General features: G+C 33.3%; 2 protein-coding genes across 4 annotated transcripts in view; one reads left to right on the forward strand and one right to left on the reverse strand.

Annotated features, from left to right (window-relative positions):
- Nucleotides 1–394: 394 nt before the first annotated feature.
- On the reverse strand, nucleotides 395–8,318 carry DLDH (dihydrolipoamide dehydrogenase). Its single transcript, XM_073084771.1, has 12 exons — nucleotides 8,186–8,318; nucleotides 7,334–7,456; nucleotides 6,631–6,867; nucleotides 6,136–6,276; nucleotides 5,585–5,750; nucleotides 4,841–4,998; nucleotides 3,658–3,794; nucleotides 2,860–2,947; nucleotides 2,587–2,688; nucleotides 2,052–2,189; nucleotides 1,317–1,406; nucleotides 395–918 (listed from the first exon to the last, which is right to left on the reverse strand). Exons 1-12 carry the CDS (start codon nucleotides 8,225–8,227, stop codon nucleotides 853–855), a joined length of 1,488 nt encoding a protein of 495 aa, XP_072940872.1. The 5' UTR covers nucleotides 8,228–8,318; the 3' UTR covers nucleotides 395–852.
- A 410-nt stretch (nucleotides 8,319–8,728) lies between these two features.
- Nucleotides 8,729–20,822, forward strand: part of LOC140750557 (actin-associated protein FAM107A) — a 51,276-nt gene continuing 39,182 nt past the window's right edge. The window contains exon 1 of one of the 3 annotated variants that reach the window (XM_073084167.1): nucleotides 8,729–8,948. Coding sequence is in view for 1 of the 3 variants with exons in the window: in XM_073084165.1 (XP_072940266.1) it covers nucleotides 15,876–15,942 (67 nt within the window). In the remaining 2 variants the exon portion in view is untranslated. Of the gene's footprint in view, nucleotides 8,949–15,813; nucleotides 15,943–20,822 lie in introns of those variants that run through there. The other 2 variants (XM_073084166.1, XM_073084165.1) reach the window with 2 other exon arrangements.

Genomic DNA, 20,822 nt, shown 5'->3' on the forward strand with positions numbered 1-20,822 from the left:
GATAAAGTTAAAACTATTTTAATCTATTTTTATGTTACAAGCATTATACATACGTCATTGTACATACGTCATTGTGTGATAAAGTTATGGTTGTTAAAAAAATAGCCTGTTTTATGTGAAAGCTTTAACATAATTTGCAATGTTATTCAGATACTCTTTTCCATTTTTACCAATAGCAAATTGGAATTTATTTTAGTATTGATATTTGTATTTCAAATAATTTTATCTTTAATACTCACGACTATAATTATGATATTTCTAATAAAATAATCACTTAATCGTATTACTTAAAATGGGTGTTATTGTCAAAAATGACATTTTCAGAAAAGCGGCAGCTGCAGGATATATCTGTATGTGTTTCCTATTTATGATGTAAATTAAATAAAATACACCGTCATAATTAAAAATTCTTTCATTCTTTGATTGCATCCAAAAATATGAACAAAACAAAAAAAATAATAATTTGTACAGAACTGTATTTTGGTAAAACTATTTACAAAAGAAAAAATTACACCAATATACATGACATTTACTTGGAGTAAATGCTTATACAATCGTTAATGGCAGTCCGGAACAAATCGGAATGAATAGAAACAATAGACAAAGTTGCTACAAATATTGCATTATATGCAGCAGTGATAAATATACTTAACAAATAAATAATGATCTCGAATAAAAGTTCAAAAGATTTACAAGCACAGTGACGAGATAACACAACATAAAATTACTTTTATTACCCATTTCGATCACATTAGATTCATACAAGATCCTTAGCGCGGGAACGCGACATAGCCTATAACTACTGTCGGGTGAAGTGGATTCGCAAGATTTATACAATGCTACAAGTTAAAATTAGAAGTTGATAGGCTTTCCGATGTATGCTGCCATGTTTGCTTCGCGCAAAGCTTCTGCGCATGTCTGTAATAAAAATACAAAATTTGAGACATAAAATAAAAGGACATATTTTTAATTATAACACCAAAAAACCTATACTATGTAAAGTTGTAAACATTATTTTTATAGGTTAGTCGAGAACAATTTAAACATGTGTGATACAGCTTTTCTTATTTTTTAAACTGTATATTTTTTGTACTCCAATGAATTTCACTAGAGGAAGAACAGGACTTAAATGTTAAAATAAGTATAGTTCGCGTAAAACTGCTAGTCCGCTCTGAATATAGAAATGAATCGCGTCGCCGTAGCAAATCGTATGACTGCACCTTTTGACAACAACTTCAAAGCAAACTAGCAGTTTGGCGCGGACTATATCATGGTTTAAAATCCCTCTTTTCGATGGAAATAAGAGTAAAACTCACAGGATGTGCGTGGCAAACACGCGCTACGTCTTCCGCGGACGCGCCGTACTCCTGCGCCAGCACCGCCTCGTTGATCAGCTCGCCGCCACCCTGCACACAACAACCATTGTACATACATATCATTATTTTTAAAACTTTACGATAAGGTAGATAAACACTTCGTGGGAAGTGATTACAGTCACCTATGGACTTCCTGCCTATGAATGCCTGATCTACATTGTAGGAGCTGTTGATTAATATTATGTTGTATATATATGTAAAAAGTTTATTTTAATTTATTCTTTTTTTTTATGAAGTATTTTACTATTGTGTGTTTATTTGTGACGTTTAATTCAATGTCACATAAATTTAAATATAAAAATGTTTTAGTGGAATAAAAAACGTTCAAATTAAATGTCGTTTCTGTATTTACAGAACAACAACATTCGTTTTTTTACCACAAGAAAGATCACTATTATGTATATATTTTAATTGAAATTAAAAATCGCGAGAAAACCTCTTTGTTCATGAACCCATCGTAAAGTTTTCAAACGAAATTAAAACGCAAAAAAAATTGATATAGATTGGCTAGTTCAAATAACAAAATATCCACTAAATTCTACTAGCAAACACTTACAGTTACATAATTCACACCCAGTGTGACAGTTTACCCAAATTATCAAAAGTAGAAATCTAACAAAAAACAAATTCGTTAAAAGGCTAAAATACACAGTATAATGAAATATATGATCATACGGGTCCAATGATGTGTGTGCCGAGGATGATGTCAGTGGCCTTGTCCGCGAGCACCTTCACGAAGCCGTCGGGCTCGCCGTTCGTCTTCGCGCGTGAGTTCGCCAGGAACGGGAACTTGCCCACTTTGTATGCTTTGCCCTGTTACCAGGAAAAAAAAATGTTTTATATTTATAAAAAAAAAAAAATATATTATAGGAATAGCAGACGAGCATGCAGTCCACCTGATGGTAAATGGCTACTGCTGTCCATGGACATCTGTAATAAACCCAAGATAGGATTAAATATTCCTACCTGAGGTCGGTCACAGAGCCGCCGCTTCCCCTGAGGACTAAGCTGGAACGCTTCTGAAAAGTATGCCTCCCTTACTACACCCTCCAAACCAGAACACAGCAGCGCTTAACACTGCTGTTATGAGGCAGCAATTGTTGTGGTGCAGCAGTCGACCCACAAAGGGTTATACAAATTCAATTGTTATCATGCAAATGGTACCCACAAAAGCATAGTTTCAGACGACAAGAATTTTGCAATAATAAACCTCTTTCTTAAGATCCTCTTCAGACTTTCCAACCCAGCCCACTTCAGGTGAGGTGTAAATAACGGATGGGATAGCATCATAGTTGAAGTGAACTGGCATACCCTGAAATAACAAATATTATACTATTATTTTTATTTATATGAATTTTTTTTTTAAACAACATGTGGATAAATAAAAAAATGTGGTCCATTTATCAAAATTGCCCTTAAGGCTTGTTTATACTGTAAGGTGGTAATAATTATAATAAACAATTTATTTATATAGTTTGATTACCTTGATACCTTCTACGCAAACAATGCCTTCATCTTCAGCCTTGTGCGCCAACATGGGCCCATGAATGACGTCACCGATAGCGTAAATTCTGTAACAAAATTAATCTCAAAGTTGCCTCCTCCGAAAATACGGCAAAATATGGTGTTCTCCAGAATGCCCCTCTAATATGGATTAAACATCTTATTAATCAACCTTAAAGGTCTACATAAATCCGTCACAGCTGTCAAAATTAATGCCGCTTTATTGCAACAGTGTTTATTGCTGCTATGATTAGTAGGTTGGTGTATGATTGACACTAATACGAAACATTCCCACTATGTCCGCAGGGGTACAAATGCATCTGCGGTCGATGTTAGGCAGTATATCTGGGGTTGTTTGCAGTACCCTTAGTATGAGTTTTTACGTATACTCGAAAACGTCCACCGATAACGTATTCGCTCATACAGCGCCACGTGGACCATAATGGAACTAAAGTTCCGCATTATATATTTAATAAACGGATCTATAACGCAATCAAAATTAAATTAAAAATATAAAATTAATGCATTGCATCTATGTTTGTAAAATTAAATGTCGTTACATCTGACTATGCAGTTTTTTATAAATCATAATGCGACATTTTTGTTTCCATATGGTCCTCGGGGCCGCTTATGAGTGAATACGTAAACGGTGAACATTTTCGAGCAAACGTAAAAACTAATACTAAGGGTACAGTTGTCTATTGGGTGCAGTAGCCACTTACCATAGATAGCACTGCACGATCTTTCACTACTTCTGTAATAAAAACAGCCCACTCACCCAGGCACCGTAGTCTGGAACTTGTTGTTGACGGGCACGCGGCCGCGGTCGTCGAGCGCGATGCCCACCTTGTCCAGCCCGAGGTCCTTGGTGTACGGCCGGCGACCGATCGATATTAGCACTACGTCGCAGTCCAACTGGGAAAAATACATTTTTCAAGCTTCAAGTTCTATAAATTGTTGTAGTAACGAGATTTGAAACTCCTCCTCTCAATTCGGGGGTCCAAGGTTAGAATCTTAGGCAACTGTGACTTTTTAAGTTTGTAATTTGTTTGTATAAACGCAACACGAAATAACGATGAGAAAAAAACAACATGAAACAAAAAAAAACATACAGCAAAAGGTCAATAAGCATGTTATAAATTAATTTTCACTTGCTGAAATGGTGAAAAAAAAAACTGTGAGTTAATCTATACTTATACTTCTTCAGTATAAAGAAATGTCTCAAAGGTGTATAATATCAATCCGCATTTGGTCAACATAGAGAACTATATTGATAATCCCTCTCACTCTGAAAGGAGTTGTTAGCAGTGTGACAGTAATTGGTCAACAAGAACAAATTGTTATCTTATTATGCAATAATCTCCATTAATCATTAAACTTTTATGATAGTATTAATGCTATTGATAACATTTTTAGTAATCTACTACTAATATAATCCTCAAATCACGTTTTATTATTCAAATCTGCTGATAAAATACTTTCATTTACTTATGTACATTTACATTTAGTTTCTAGGATAAACTTGCAAGAACTGATTAGTAACCGGTTTTAGTATTTCATCATGATGCAAATAAGTAAAAAGCAGATACATTCTATATACACATATTTTGTTATCGTTAATCAACCGCAGCTAATATTCTGACTAATGTTTTATATTGCTTTTGAATATTTCTAATGTTAGATATATAATTATCTTAACTGTGTTTTGAGCGTATAATAATAATAAATAATCTACGAAATTTCTCCACTGATTTCAATAAAATTTTGTTAGTTTATTAGATCAAGGAAGATGGTGTTGTCAAGATCTCTTTTCTTGGCAACATGTTTACTTGAGCTCAGTATACTAATAAACCCTGATAATGCTATACTAGTACCGGCTAAAATGTAAATAGCTATGAAATAGAGGTCACTTTAATAAATTAAACAATGTATGGAGAATGCTAGTTCTACAAAGTTATTACCGTTTCCTTGTTGCCTCCCTTGGCTGCCTCAACCTCCACTTTGACGACTCCACCTTCCTTCTTCACACCCATCACCTTGGTACCCAACTTGAACTTCATGCCTTGCTTCAGGAGGATCTTTTGTAGTGTCTTCGACACTTCGCCGTCAATGCCAACACCTGTAACCAAATGTATTAATTCATCATTACCATCATTAACACATCATTAATATTTACTAGTACCTTCTTCCTAGTTCATGTCAAATAATAACTATTCACTGCATTAATAACCGGACAACTCAAAAGTTATTATTTTGTTAAGGGCATAGTTTATTCCAAAATAGTTCCTATTTTACTATGTCTTATTTTCACTATACTGTGGTAATATAAATACTTTTATATTTTATTTAAAGATGTTGAAACAAAAACATTATTAAATTTTAAAGTGGCTCTCCTGTACAATTAATTGTTATGAGTTGTGCGGTTATTCAATGCAAGACAGCATATTGTTGTAAAAATTAATTGAAATAATGTGTTTCAAAATAAAAAGTTCTCACATTTAATATTGCAAAATTATATATATTCAACTATCATCTTTATTTTCTTTATATATATATTATATATATTATTATATCAACATTCACTATTATCAGTGATTTATTTTAAGTTTTAATCTTATCTCATTTAGCAATCACAGACTAAGGAATTTTCACATTGCACACATTTTTATCCACAGATTTTTTTTATCTTCATAGAGAAATCATACCTCCAATAGAGTCAAGGAACTCAATAGCGGTGACATCAGCACCTAGCCTCTGGTAGACCGAGCCCAACTCCAGACCAATTACTCCCGCTCCAATAACTAACATCTTCTTGGGCACTTTCGACAGTGAGAGTGCACCCGTTGATGTAATGATTTGCTGCTCATCAAACTGCAATAAAAGATTATGGATAATTCCAACACTAGTCCATTTTAGAATACACTGTACTATTATGGGTATTACAAACATTAATTTGAAACAAATACACACTAAGGCACACAGTTACCTGTATTAACTAAAACATTTTTTACTCTTTCTGGGCATTAATTCTTGGCCCTTATTCCAAAGTATTGTCTATATACCATTTCATTAGCAGTATTCAAGAAATCATAATTTTAATATCATTCTTCACATGTTGTATGGCAAAGAAATAATAAATTTAACAAAAATAATTTTATTCTTCCCTATATTATTAAGCAGTTACTTATGGATAGCTAGCCATTTACCATCACAACGAATTTGCATTAATGAATATTCACTATTATGTATTACTTACAGTGACACCAGGGAATGGTGTGACCTCAGAGCCAGTAGCGATAAGGATGTTCTTGGTGTTGACAACTTCCAAACCCTTCTCACCCTTAACTTCCACTCTGTTTGGTGCGACAATGGTTCCCACACCTCGGACAAGTTTGACCTGCAATCACAAATTTAGCAATAATTGTATATCACATATTTTTGTACAACACTGATGGCACATTGTAACAAATAAACATGTATCTAGGATAGACACATCATATATCACATAAAACCATAACCACTCTGTCAAGACTAAAGAGAGATAGTTTTTAGACAATGAAAATAAAAGGATTTTGGTTTTATCCTGCCACCATTGTAATTGTTTCAATTTTCAACCCTCTAGTGCAGATTCCTATCTTGAATTTTCTTCAATACACAATTGTGACAAATACACATTTTAATTTAACACTTCTTGGTATATTGAGCTTTAAGTTGACAATTAAGTCGAAATATTATATTTCACAATGATTACCTTATTCTTCTGGAAAAGCATAGCAATGCCGCCAGTGAGGGCTTTTACTGCATTTGCTTTGTACGTCATCATAGCTTCGAAGTTAAAGTTGACATTGCCAACTTCTATGCCTCGGTGCTTGAAGTCATGCTTGGCCATATGGTACAAGTGGGAGTTGTGGAGGAGGGCCTTTGATGGGATGCAGCCAACGTTTAAACACGTACCACCGAGGGTTGGGTCTTTCTCAACTGAAACAGTCTGCAAAAAAGTTATGAATTGTAGGTTTTTATAAGGTCTTTTTGTATAGAGATGATATAGTAGAGCAATCATGTTACAAATGTTATATAAGTTACTTAATATAGCATGACCCACTTTATTGAACATTAAGTGTTGCAATGATGATATAGTGTACCATATTATTGTACTATATTAAGGTATATATTTCTGTTTTTCTTAGCTTGTTGATGCAATATACATTAATATAATTGAATATCAATGTGCCAATATCAATGTATGCCGTTCGTAATAACAAATCTTTATCAATATTAGCTAATCACAATTCAAAAATAGATATAATATTATATATTAAAAATATGACAAATTTTAAAGTTTTCTAGACCAAAAATGGCAAAGATTGATAATTACGAATGCACATGTTAGACAAATGAACTGGGTGAAGTATGGTTATTGTTATGTGGATATAGATTGAGAACAAAATGATTACCTTCATACCCATCTGAGCAGCTTTGATGGCAGCCACATACCCGCCAGGGCCCGAACCAATGACAACAATGTCAGCATCATGTGTGGTAGCGTACTGTCTAATCCCAACTCTTAAGTTGCCATTCTACAATTAAAATATTATAGTTGTAAATAAAGTTCTTATTATTAAAAAAAAAGGTTTTTGTGTCATACCAAGATTCAATTTTAAATAATGATGTATCTAAAATAATGTCCACTTGCTTTATTTAATACATCTTCATTACTGGAATCAAAATTAAAAAAGAGTTCCATTTTTATACTTCAAACAAATGGATGAACTGTGTTTTAAAATGGTACATTTTTTATATAGGTTTAAATGAAAGTTCACTTACGTATTTCCCATGTATAACATTATAGTTTTAATATAATTATACATCATACTTAATTTCATAACTCATATAACCAAACTAATGAATGACATGAAAATATTTGATAATACAACGAAATATGTAGGCCATATTTAAGTGTGATCACTACATGCCTAATGTTTTAGATAATAAAATTGTTACAATTTATTATTGTTACAACATATGATCGATTTGGTATTCAGTTATGATAAGAACCACTTTGACAGACGGTCACATGCCTGAAGGTCAAGTATGGATGGTGGTATGATTAACAGCATTCCAGTAACGAATACAGCACTTTTCTTACATTTTTTTACATATCCTCAAATTCTGAAGGAAACTAAATCTATTTACTGTACAAATAAATAATAAATCTCGTCTATCATTCGTTGCATAACGAATTTGGGTTGACAGATTTATCTTATAATACCTTAACTTATATGTGAAAAACCGCACAAAAAACTCACCCTAAAAGGCGTAGAGGCAAGTTTTAGAAACTTATAGCCCATTTTTATTGTTTAAGTGTACTTTTCTATTGATTTGAGAATAAAATATCCGGAACCCTGGCGACCATCAAAAGAGTAATTGTCAAATGTCAAGATTGTCAAGTTTTTGGTCATACTTTTATTTCTCTATTTTTTAATTCAAGTTCATGGCTTTTGATTATACAAATTAGTCAGGACCATAAATAATAAGTTTGGATCTAAAAGCTTAAAATATGTTAGTATAAGCTTTTATTAAATAATAATGATCATTAATAAAAGTTTACAATAATCAGTTACCATGTTTGTAACATTATATCTTGTATTATTATATTTTAATAATACATCAAAGTACAAAACGTTGTATAAATGTCGTGGTAGTAATGTGGAAAGTAATGGCAATTATTATATGTACCCACATTTGTTTCAAAAATATATAGGAAGTTAGAAAAAAATTGACAGGTGAGCCAGATGCTCATAAAAGTACAAAGGTACTTGCATACTGGCAACACACAATTGCGCGCGCTTCCAAAACGGAAGTTTTGTTTATCAATCAAGTAAAGCGGAGTAGCGCGGTAAGCGCGGAATATCGCGGTGGCGGTAGGCGCGACTGCATGTGCTGTTTTTGCGCGAGCCGATGTGAAGAAATATTTTTATACATTCGTTTTCACGTGGGTTTGAAAACAATTTTGTGATTATACATTCTATCGAGTATTATTTCGTGCGGCGATATTTTTACAATTCATCGGTAAGTTATGTTTGTTTATTTATCTCCAGCTTTATCTATCACTAGGTCATATAATGATGAAAATTATTCTTTGTTGACATTTTCGACTTGATGTATTTTCTGTTCAATACAAATATATAACTAGATAAAATAATATTAATATTCAATTGTTATAGGATATGAGTTATTCAATACCTGTTTCATTTGATGAAAACAGTCAAATACTTTGGGTTTTAACACATGAGTGAGAAGCAAAGTAAATACGTAAATAAAATATGTACCTAAATGAAATATCAATCTGTATATATCGGCATTTTATTATGTAGATAACAAAGTACATGATTTCCGAAAATCGCTTTTTTTAATTTCTTAACAATGCATTAATTTTTCATAATGCCTAATATCAGCACATACCATATTATATGGAATAAAAAAGATAATTGAAATTATTATCTACATGTATTAAATTACGTCTTAATTTATTATTTATTTATATTCCTTAACATTCATATTATACTTACATGAATGTCATCCAAAATGAATATACAGGTCTGTCTAGATTAAGAAAACTCAATAATGCTAGAAATACTTCAGATACCTTTATTTATTACTATAGATTAATAGGATTGTAAAATATATTTGTAACTCCGGCACGTATGTTATTGTATTGCCAGCTGCTGGCTATAATGTATTCCATTATCACATTTTTACCGGATGGCTTTTTAATGGGGAATTCCCATAGACCCATAACAGTAAAACGAAGCAAATTTGGCACATTACTATTTTTATTATTCGAAAGTGCTCACAATCGGGTAAAAAGTATTTTTACGTGTCATATCAGCTATTAAATAAAGGACCATTGAAACTGTGGTAGGATCTGTCGCAATTAATGCCGCAAAACACGTGTTGTGTTAACGTTGTATTATTGGTAATATCTACGCATTAACACGTACTTCCAAATATTAAAAAATAAAAAAACAAAAAGACTTATTTTTATTTGGACGTAATGATATCCTGAAAATGTAATGTTAACATTTGGCATCCTTGGTGCACACCCGTTGCAGCCCCTGATCAAAAAGTACCTATATGTTAGTATACACGACTTATTTTATTAGCAGGTTCTGTAGTAACTGGGAGCGACATATTCTCATTTAACCATGCACAGTTTTATAATATCCTGGTACGTTTGGATCGGTCCAAGTTTCACTGTAAATGGGACGCGCAGGTCGACAAGCGTGGATAATCCCACGGGATTAAAGGTACCTGCGACGATCCACGTTTTTATTAACTTGTGCCGTACAGAATTGAAATGGATAGAATTTTGAAAATATAGATGGCGCTCTTTTTCAAATATGGGTAAAAGAAAACAAAGGCAGTATGAAGTACTAGTTTCAAGACCTGATTCCAACTTTAACTTTAAAGTTCGGTAGTTACAAAGATGAAGTAGGCTTGGTATATATTACAGCTCGTATCGTCGTTACCATTAGTAAGATATCATTAACACTCGTTAATACCACTGCTACTGTCATTCGTAGCCAATTTTTCTATCAAAATTCGTAATTCGACAAATTATTACCTAAAAAATGTTAGATTCGAACTTGGTGAAACTATTGATTATGATTGATTACTACCAACGGGCGGTAATCAATTACAAACCTCTAATAAATATTTTAATATTATAAATATCAAAACAACGCTACGCCACTACGTATAACTTACCTGTGTATTTCGGATTGATAACAGATGTCTATGGATTGTCGTGAGCACTTAACATACATTATGTATGGGTACGGTGGACTAAATAACCCTTAACTACTTCAGTAACATAAAAGCATTAACATTTCTGTATACATTATGTCGATAAGAAACTGGTTCTCAAAATACGGTTTCTTAATATCCATACAAATTCCAGTCTCTAGAGAATACGAGTCATTTAACTAATACTTATCATAACAACACGTCGAGGTTGTTTACTTTTTGTGCATCTTGCGTTACTCGTATTAATTATGAATCTAGTAAGTTCCATTACTTCTCACAGTAATTAATTTGTTATTGTTTTGCGTTGAATCATCTTTGGTTAATTTATTTCTTAAATTGCAGGTGACACACTTTTATAGCATGTTTGACACCTGCATTCTCTATCTTTACTAGAAAGATTGAGAGCTGCTTTACATTCTTGAGTATAATATCTATCTGTAAATATGAAAGATCTTTTCTTTGCACTGAAACGGCGGCACTGAAACTTATAAGTCTTTCGGCTTATATGAATTCAGGGTTTGCTATTCTGTTCAGGGGTAGCATTGCATAATATGGCTTAACTTCTATACTAAGTATTTGATGTTTTTCAGGAAACTTTGAATACATTTAGGAACAGGTACTCGTGAGTTTACTATAAAAAAATTAGGATCATTTTTCATTTAAGTCGCTCTACATTAGGAGAGTTCGTAAATACCGATACAGGTGAACTAATTTCGTAGTCCATACAAGTATGCATAATTGTATACAAACCTGTTAGTGTTACACTGGTTAAAACAAGTATAAGATACGGGCTACTCAATAAAAAACCTTCACAGGAATTTATTTTCAAAGTCTCATTACCACAAGCTCTATTATTTACACGTCAATGATAGCAATGTAGATTACTCTTGTGTGAAGGTTACCTGATGTACTATCTCCATGTACTGTTATCTACACTAATATTATAAAGAGGAAAACTTTGTTTGTTTGTTTGGTTGTAATGAATAGGCTCAAAAACTACTGGACCGATTTTAAAAATTCTTTCACCATTCGAAAGCTACATTATCCACGAGTAACATAGGCTATATTTTATATGAAATATATTTGATAAATAGTTTTTGAGGCGGTACAAAGTTTGCCGGGTCAGCTAGTAAATAAATAAAGGAATAAATATTTCTGCATTAAACATCGTGACTAAGATGGACCAAGGAGGAACTGTTGCAGTAGCCATAATTATTTTATGAGGTTACTAATTACTGACGTCAATTGCATAACGAACGTGCAAATATTGCTTTTCGTCTGTTTATCTGTGTGCACTTTGTAACAGCGAGTCTTAAATAAACGAAACCATTTTATGTCTTTAAGTTACATAATTATACAGGGTGTCCCGTAAGTACCACGACAAACGTAAAGAGAACATAGGTAAGGGTCTGACCTCTCTGGGAAAAAAAAATTACCTTAGTAAAAGTGTCACCGTTTTTGCACTATCAATTGTTTTAGATTTTTTGAGAAATTCAGCCCTCTTCATCTTCTTTCGTTAACTGCGTGTACAAATTTGGTGATGCAGTGTTAATTTTTTCTGTTAAATACTATCAGATAGTTGGTCTATCATATTGAAAAGTAAATTGGTTAAAAGATGTAAAGGAACCATGAAAAAAATAGGGATATTTTTAGATTTTAATTTTTTTACTATTTTTTCCTCAACTTTGACTCGTCGCGGTGAAAAAAAAATGTACTGGACTATAAGTGTACGTTGCGCCAAAAAATATGTCCAGTTAATAAAGATTTCAAAAAGGTACCACACTTACTATTTAAAGTTGAAAAAAAAAATTAAGGCCGTTTTTGCATGAAAGGGACTGAAACCAACTAAAACGTAATGATCGAGTTTTTATTTAAATTACGGTTTCTACCGACTCACAACGTGTCAGGCAGTACTAAATCACATTATTACCTAGTTACACACTTAAAAATATCATTCTTCATTTGTAAAAAAACAATTTAGTAACTAACTAGCAAACAAAGTATTACAATTTATTAAGTCAATTTTTACCTACTTTGAACTGTCGTTTCGAAGTAAAACTTCGTACATGTATGTAATTTGAATTTCAATACCATAATTTGACATCTTGGAACAGATCTGATGATGGAGCCAGGATATGGATGGTAGATTTCTTACCAATTTAGCCTAAATTCGAGGGATTTACTAAGAAATGAACCATGCACCTGCTGGCTCCATCATCAGATCTGTTCCAAGATGTCAAATTATGGTATTGTCATTCAAATTACATACATGTACGAAGTTTTACTTCGAAACGACAGTTCAAAGTAGGTAAAAATTGACTTAATAAATTGTAATACTTTGTTTGCTAGTTAGTTACTACGCAACGTACACTTATAGTCCAGTACATTTTTTTTTCACCGCGACGACTCAAAGTTGAGGGAAAAATAGTAAAAAAATTAAAATCTAAAAATATCCATATTTTTTTCATGGTTCCTTTACATCTTTTAACCAATTTACTTTTCAATATGATAGACCAACTATCTGATAGTATTTAACAGAAAAAATAAACACTGCATCACCAAATTTGTACACGCAGTTAACGAAAGAAGATGAAGAGGGCTGAATTTCTCAAAAAATCTAAAACAATTGATAGTGCAAAAACGGTGACACTTTTACTAAGGTAATTTTTTTTTCCCAGAGAGGTCAGACCCTCACCTATGTTCTCCCCAAGTTTGTCGTGGTACTTACGGGACACCCTGTATATTGATTTAAACTCATTTGACTATTTGGAGCATGAAGAGAGTAATGAGAACACAAAACTCGTTTTTCTAATTATAAAATCATGTTCGTTACTTAATAAAAAAGACGTTTAAGAACCGAAAGGTCTAATTTACTTTCTTCTTCATAATGATCTTATTATACTTATTACAATCACGTGTTACTATGCTCATACACGCCAATCTAAAAAGCCACTCAACTGATTTCAATGAAATTTTATGAATGTCTATAGTTTGTTCCAGTAGTTGTTTGGTAGTTTATGGACGTAAAGATGGTTTTGATATCAAGTTATTCTGACAAGACAACGTGTGCTAGTAAGAACTATTGAAAAAAAAATTAAAAGTATTTTTCTTAATTCCGTTCTTTAACGAGACAGCTTAATAGGCAGACTGTTGTTGTTATCGGATAACAAGCTAGGAATACGGTTCTATGCTTTAACAACTGCTGTAAAATGACTACGACGTGCTAACTGCCGGGATTTCCCTTTGATGTGGTGCCATCTTTTCATGTTTTATGGCGTTGATGAGACGAACTGTAAGTGTAAATTGTGTTGTGGTCTACTTAAGATAGAAATAACACGCTTACTTATTCGTTATGTACATATACCTATGTGAATTAAAATACATTACTATTGGCTTTTTCATGTCTTCAAATTTCTTTACTTATTCTGTTGAAAAATGTCTAACTGATATTATTTATTACTGATATTAATTACCTGCTGTATTTAATTTCATCGTTATTGCATTATTAGTGATGCCACTCATGTATCCTAACGGAAGTATTATTTATATTACCCCGCATTAGTCTTTCATATATTTGATACGTTATGGACATATTATTAAATTCTGATAGAATAGAATAAAAACTTGATATCCTCACCCCCAGAATTTATCACTTTAAATACACTATATTGTCAGTACATAATTATAAACATGACAACGAAAACACCGAAAGTGATTAAATATACAGGGTTTTAGAGTGAATATTGACAAGATCTACATCCTGCTTCTCACTGACACCTTCTCCGGTTGATTGACGGATGGCCTATATTTCAGATTATTACCAATTGGCAACAATTTTGTGGGTGACACTTTTTCTCCTCATATCCAATCTTTGGCTATTATCGTTGAATGACTTTGCCTATATCTAATGCATAGTTCTGCCTGGTTTCATATCGAAATCGGGACCAGATGCTCTGCACATCCGCAGCATGGTAATCATTCCGCTTTGCAGTTTATTTAATTTATATCTCGATAGCATTCTTTGCATTGTTAATTGTGTACACACTTTCGTACTACCATAAACATCAACCATTCGAACACCTATCTATTAGCAATCAATATTGTTATACGGTATAATGCTAGCGAATCATCGCTCCATTTGTAATCAAAATGTTATGAATAGGAAACTGACGCATTGTGTAGCAAGATAGAAATTTCTTCGCAGTAAACACGCAATGTTTTAAGAAATAATTTTTTACAAATAATGACGTAACCGTGAATCAATCTGCACACACAGCATGCACATTGAAATTCAAATAATTTGACTTCAATGTATTTGAAATGTCGTCAATATTTGCACGCAAATAAACTATTAAATGGACAATATTTGTACAAATATTTGTCAATAATGTCGTGTTTACTCGCCCAATGTTTGTCAACTAAAGAAAGTCTGTTGTCAAACATACTTCCGCTTTGTGACGTGACTCGGTAGTGTTGAGTACTTTAAGGCTTTGCATCAAATTTAGTGACAGCTTCAAACGCAGTTTCGAACACGATTATGCTGCGATAAAATCTCATATCTGCTGGCTCCCTTTGTCTCTCGTGGAACGCATACGGATAATGATGACGTGTGATGCCATGGCAAACATTTTGTCATCATCCAAGTTGTACAAAAAAGTTAAAGTTAGCACATATTCAAATCGATACGTCTATATGTGTATATGGAAAATTAATACCTAGAATTCTACAATTAAAACGTTGAAAACGAATCTTATATATAAAAAAATCAAAATATATTTCTGACGTCTTGATTTTTACTGATTATAAAGTTCATAGCAAGTAATGATTATGACGAAAAAACGTTACTTGCCTACATGATTTCTAACTAAGTGGTTAACTTAAATAAATAAATATAGGTAACTTAATAAATGCAAAAAATATTCCAAACATTTTTGACAGTAATATTAGAAATGTTTCGGAAGTACAGCCGTGATTTCGTAATTCGATACCAAGCTGCTTTAAAGGTTGGAGCGGGGCGATGCTCAAGTCTGTTAATCCTGACGATATTATAAGCCGGTAAGTGGCGTCGTGGCCCATATGTGGTAGAGTTACCTGCGCAGTAGAACAGGTAATCCTGTTAGATGGCCGTGACACGATGCCCGGCTTCTACGTAGCTTAGTCAGTGTAGTTCGACACGCATCCGTACTCGCGATGTGCGACGCAAGACATCGTAAACCAGCCCCTGCCATTCTTCAAAAACTGGCCATCTATGAAGGCGGTACTCGTTATCTCTTACTACGAAAGAAAATGTTAATCAATTTTACTTAAGTGTGATTTTTATTTTTTGAGTATTATGTGTACTATTGCCAATAGCACATTTATGTTACCATGGGATTTGATTAACGTTATCTTCGTTAATTCATGCGTTATCTCATTAGACATTCATTCCCGAATAAGCTAACGCACTTTACGATCGAAAGTGTAGTAACGTGGCCTATTTGTTTAAATATGGTGTGTTCGGTTATACGTGTTTTCACTAGCTAGTTGTCATTTAGCACACGTGCTAATGCGGTTAAATAAAAGCGAGTATGTCCAGGTGCTTTCACGCTCCGTGATTGCGATATCCGATCACTTTGACACACTGCACTGTGTCCACAGTCACTTGATATCCTTTGTTACGTCCTTTCTGCGGAATGGGCAAGTTCCCACTTTCATTGTTTCGCAATTTATCTCCGAATAACGAGTGCGCATTGAGTACCAGATATCATCTTCCTTTTGAAATAGATATTTCAGAATTTCATTATTTGCGCTCTACTGTTTGTGCAAGCTTGTGTTGTGTGGGTTTTATACTACGTTTGTTCTTCGTTCTATTACATATAGTATTTTACACAATTCTGTGATTCTCTAGCGGTGTGTAGGTAAAGTTTAATGCTCTGCGGTTTAAACAGTAATTACTCATGTTACTACAATATTATATATTATTGTCTTATATCTGTGTCTACGTGGGTCTAATGATGTAATGTATTATTAATTTTCATAATTTACGTCTTGTATTGAGAAATTAGTAACAAATATTGTAATACGTTTTAGTCGTCAAATTGTCACTGAATTTTGAGAATGCAGTGAAGCGAGCGTTCACGTAGGCTATATTCACAAGGATGTCAAATATTTCAATAATGCAACCTATTGCGTACTAAGATTATAATTTCATTGTGCGTCTCAAAATAACAGTGGCAGTAGGCGTTATAAATGATTTAAGCCTATTATGCCAAGACACGACGGTGCTGCGTACATTACGTTATCGATTCGTCGATTCGTGTTACTGTCCTCGAAACGTTGGCTTGATAGAAATGAGAATGAGCTACTGTTTTACAAAAAAAGTCGGACAAGCGCGAGTATGACTCACATGAAGGGTTCAGTACCGCCGTTAGACATTTGTATTAAGATTGAGCTAAAACAGCTGAAAATGACAAAAAACTTACCTTTTATTAAAGACCCTTTAATTTCAATTTTATTTTTATTATTTGTAGATGAGGGATGACACTTATGATAATACACATTTTATGAAAATATCAAGTATCCACCTATTACTGTTAAAGAAACGCGGGAGTACAGGGATCTTGTTTCTAATATTGGGTTTGGGAACCCATTATTTTTTTTACTTTTTTCACGTCTATTTTTTTATATTTTACTTGTACAAATGTCAAGTGCCTATCGTTTACGATTCAAGATACACAGCTCTGTAGTAACCGGATAGTGTAAGCTTAGTATAGGGTTCTTTACGCACGGAACGCTAAAAACGTTATTATGCAGTTCATATGAACGTGGAAGTCGGCATCTCATTAGCTTTGTTGTTATCGTCCGACCACAATGACGAGTTGTTCTCACGTCCGCGTCGTTATGACTAGAACTCCAGTTTCACCATCCAGGCCCAATTCTTTGTTTTAATATAGTAAAGTCTGCATTCGTAATGGTTCTACAATGTGCAGTTTTGTGTCTACAGTATTTACACAAGATAGGTAGAAATAAGATGTAGAAAGAAGAAATCGTTTGAATTTTAATATTTATAGGCGATACAGCACGAGCCTCAGAGCGATGTCACGGTGATTTCTATGACGTCCCATCTTATTTTTTGAAACTTGATTCTGTACAAAGAAAACATTAAGTCAATTCGGGTGTTTACAAACACATATATCACTTATCCTATAGTAATTTAAGACTAGTAGGTATATGTAATACATCACATAAAAAAGAAACTAACCAAACAATACTTAGAAAATATTTTTACCTGCTGTATTAACAAATTTCCTTTATAAACAAACATACATCGTATAGTTAAACTGGCATATATTCTGAACCTCACCTTGCGTTGAAATAAATTACGTTTCACGTTGATAATTGGCTCACGAAAGAAGGATGTATATAATCATCTGTATTTTGAAATTTGAAGTAATTAATGTTTCAGTTTTTATTAGATGCATTCTGTAACATTTACGAAACTGACCTCAAGGTATTACGCCTCAGTAAAGGTAAAATAGTAATATGCGGCGTAGCTCCAACGATTGAAAAAAATAGTATGAGTATTACAACAACACAATTTTGTGCAGCAGTTTTTTGACGTATGTAATTAACCCTGGATAGGAATGGAGGTACCTGAAGTCCGCAATAGAGGCTACCCTTGAGGACTAAATTGGAATGTTTCGTAGAAGTACTCGTACCTACTTCTCTACCACAGCTTTCAAACCAGAACAGAACATCGCTTGACATTCTTGTTATAAAGCAGAAAAAGATGTGATGGTGCCTCCAGTGTTGTAATACCATTGGTTTTGCTACTTACCATAAAATTAAAGTTATATTCAAGTTAAATTCAATATAGGTACCTATCTGAATGTGTGCTGTTTGCAACGGATTTGCAGTAACTTCCCCTATTTTTAGCTATTTCGGGTAAACTTCTGCAATTCATAATAACCTTGTTCAGCTGGTCGTTAGTTAAAATGCCAATCAGCCTGTTGAATATCTAATTTATTACAATACGGTTCTTGAGAAACTTTTAGCTTAAAATTATCCAAAATCTGTTCAATCAGGTATAAGAATGTTACGTAAAAATGAGGAGCCTTTCTAATTAACTAATTAACAATGCAATACAAGGTATTGCATTGTAACTAGGTTTTGCCCACGGTTTTGCACATCTTACAGAATGCAATTTTGTAATTGCAAATTTTAAAATTAGTTATTTGGATATAATAAATAAGATTTCGTGTTCCATAATATTATTATGAATATCACTTAACCATATGTGAAGTTCTGTCCGAAGCGGCGCTTTACAAACCTGGAATCTGGCGTCAGTTCGAAAATATAATTGTTGATTGATTGGGTCATTAAATTACAAAAAGGCTATGCGATCTGTATAATAATAGTCAATCATTTGTAATGCAGCCACTGGGCATTCGTGACCGTGCCAAGTTTCGTATGCGGCGCGGCACTTGGCACGGCAGGACAAAGGGATCGCAGGATAAGCTGCCAACGCTTTGGGTGGCTAGTGGCACGCTCCTTTTCTAGTCCAACCACCCGTATCTATGCATCTCTTTCATCTGCATACTAATGTCCACTCATCAATATGCACCGCAACTGAACACGCATGCGATTTTTTAACCCCTTTAATTGGTGATAGTGAACGTGATTTAAATTTGAAAGTATTATGAGAAAATGTTTCATTCAGTGCATCTATACAGTTATCCTGATAACTACATAACGGATTATGCAAGATTTGTTGCAATTTAAAAAACTGTTATTTGTATAAAATCGCTAAGACCGGAATAAGTCGAACACCATAAAACATTTGAATTGTAATTGATACAACCTTTTGTTTGATGTTAAGGATATTAATAAAATACTTCCTACTGTTGAGAAACATGCAATATTATATTTTATTCATAAAATAGCATAATTATGTAAGACTACAAATGTATTTATTGTTGGAGCAGTAAAAAAAAACAGTAAGTATAATAAAATACAATATACAATTGATCAATGTGTACCTATTCGACCACACGATCGTGGGTAATTTACATACATTTTAATCACATGTTAAATTGCCTAAAGGTCCCATTATCTTACTATTTGTCATAACAACTGGAACCGTGTGTGTTAAGTGCTTTCCAAAGCACGAAGAGGTCCATTAAGTTTTTTCTTAAATAAACGGTGACCCATCCAAGGATTGACTGAGCACGTTGTTGTTTAACTTGTTAGATCACTTGCGATTCCCACAGAGCGGTATCATTAAATTTACATAAGAAAATAAAAAGAAAGCAATAATGATTACGGTAGAGTATCACGCAGCGAAGAATTTTTTATTTTTTATGTTTTATTCTTTTAAGTTTTATTAACATAATAATTAAAATGTATCGATAATCCCGATCAGCTATAAACCATAAAAATGTATGGTTACTTATTTGACGCACACACTTGTACGGTTACGTCGTAAATATTTTGAGCGCATGCCGTTGTCATAAACAGATATCTATTCAACGCTTTATACGGTGGACCGGGAAACAACTAAAACAATACAGCCATTTACATTTAAAATTTTAATTGCACATGTAGTAGTAATGTTCGAAAGTTGTCCGCGTTAGAAGAGACAATATCCGTCAACGGCGAGTTGGTAAGAAAGTGGTGGATTGTCGTCTTACGCCACGGTCATTACGCATTTGTCGTAATTCCTTACGAGAGCGCAGCAAACCTGCTATCGAGATAATCGCGTTACTCGCTCAAACCGCTTCTTATTTTGTTGATAAAACGAGCAAACTGTCACTTTTGTTGCTTTAAATGGCTTATTGTAGCAACATTCAATTTGAGTGACTTATTGCTGCATTGAGAAAATACTACACTTGGGAATAGCATTTATCGTCTAATCACAGTACCTGCGATTTTAACGGGTACTTATAAACACGTGTAATATAGGAGTTTTTATTATATTTAAAAGTTTTATGGAATAGTAGCTTTCGTAATCATTTAGTTTGTTCATCAATAGGTATTCCTCCTTCTAAATGATAATCATCTACCTTATTATTGCCATCCTCTTAAAACGGTTATAAATGAGCGGGATCCAAGTTTGATCAAACTAGATTTCTACGCAAGAAATTTCTTTAAATATCTGTA

This window comes from Epargyreus clarus, unplaced genomic scaffold (genome assembly GCF_041222505.1).
Source record: "Epargyreus clarus isolate Ecla_fem2 unplaced genomic scaffold, WU_Ecla_fem_2.2 ptg000021l, whole genome shotgun sequence".
NCBI lineage: Eukaryota > Metazoa > Arthropoda > Insecta > Lepidoptera > Hesperiidae > Epargyreus > Epargyreus clarus.

What these genes read in the sequence shown, in the direction of transcription:
- DLDH (XM_073084771.1), bottom strand. Translation starts at nt 8,227, where the DNA reads ATGGGCTATAAGTTTCTAAAACTTGCCTCTACGCCTTTTAGG. An exon ending in CTGCTCAGATGGGTATGAAG is followed by an intron (nt 6,868 to 7,333) that starts GTAATCATTTTG and finishes ACTTTTTTGCAG; the next exon opens with ACTGTTTCAGTTGAGAAAGA. An exon ending in GTTCCTTGACTCTATTGGAG is followed by an intron (nt 4,999 to 5,584) that starts GTATGATTTCTC and finishes ATTTGGTTACAG; the next exon opens with GTGTTGGCATTGACGGCGAA.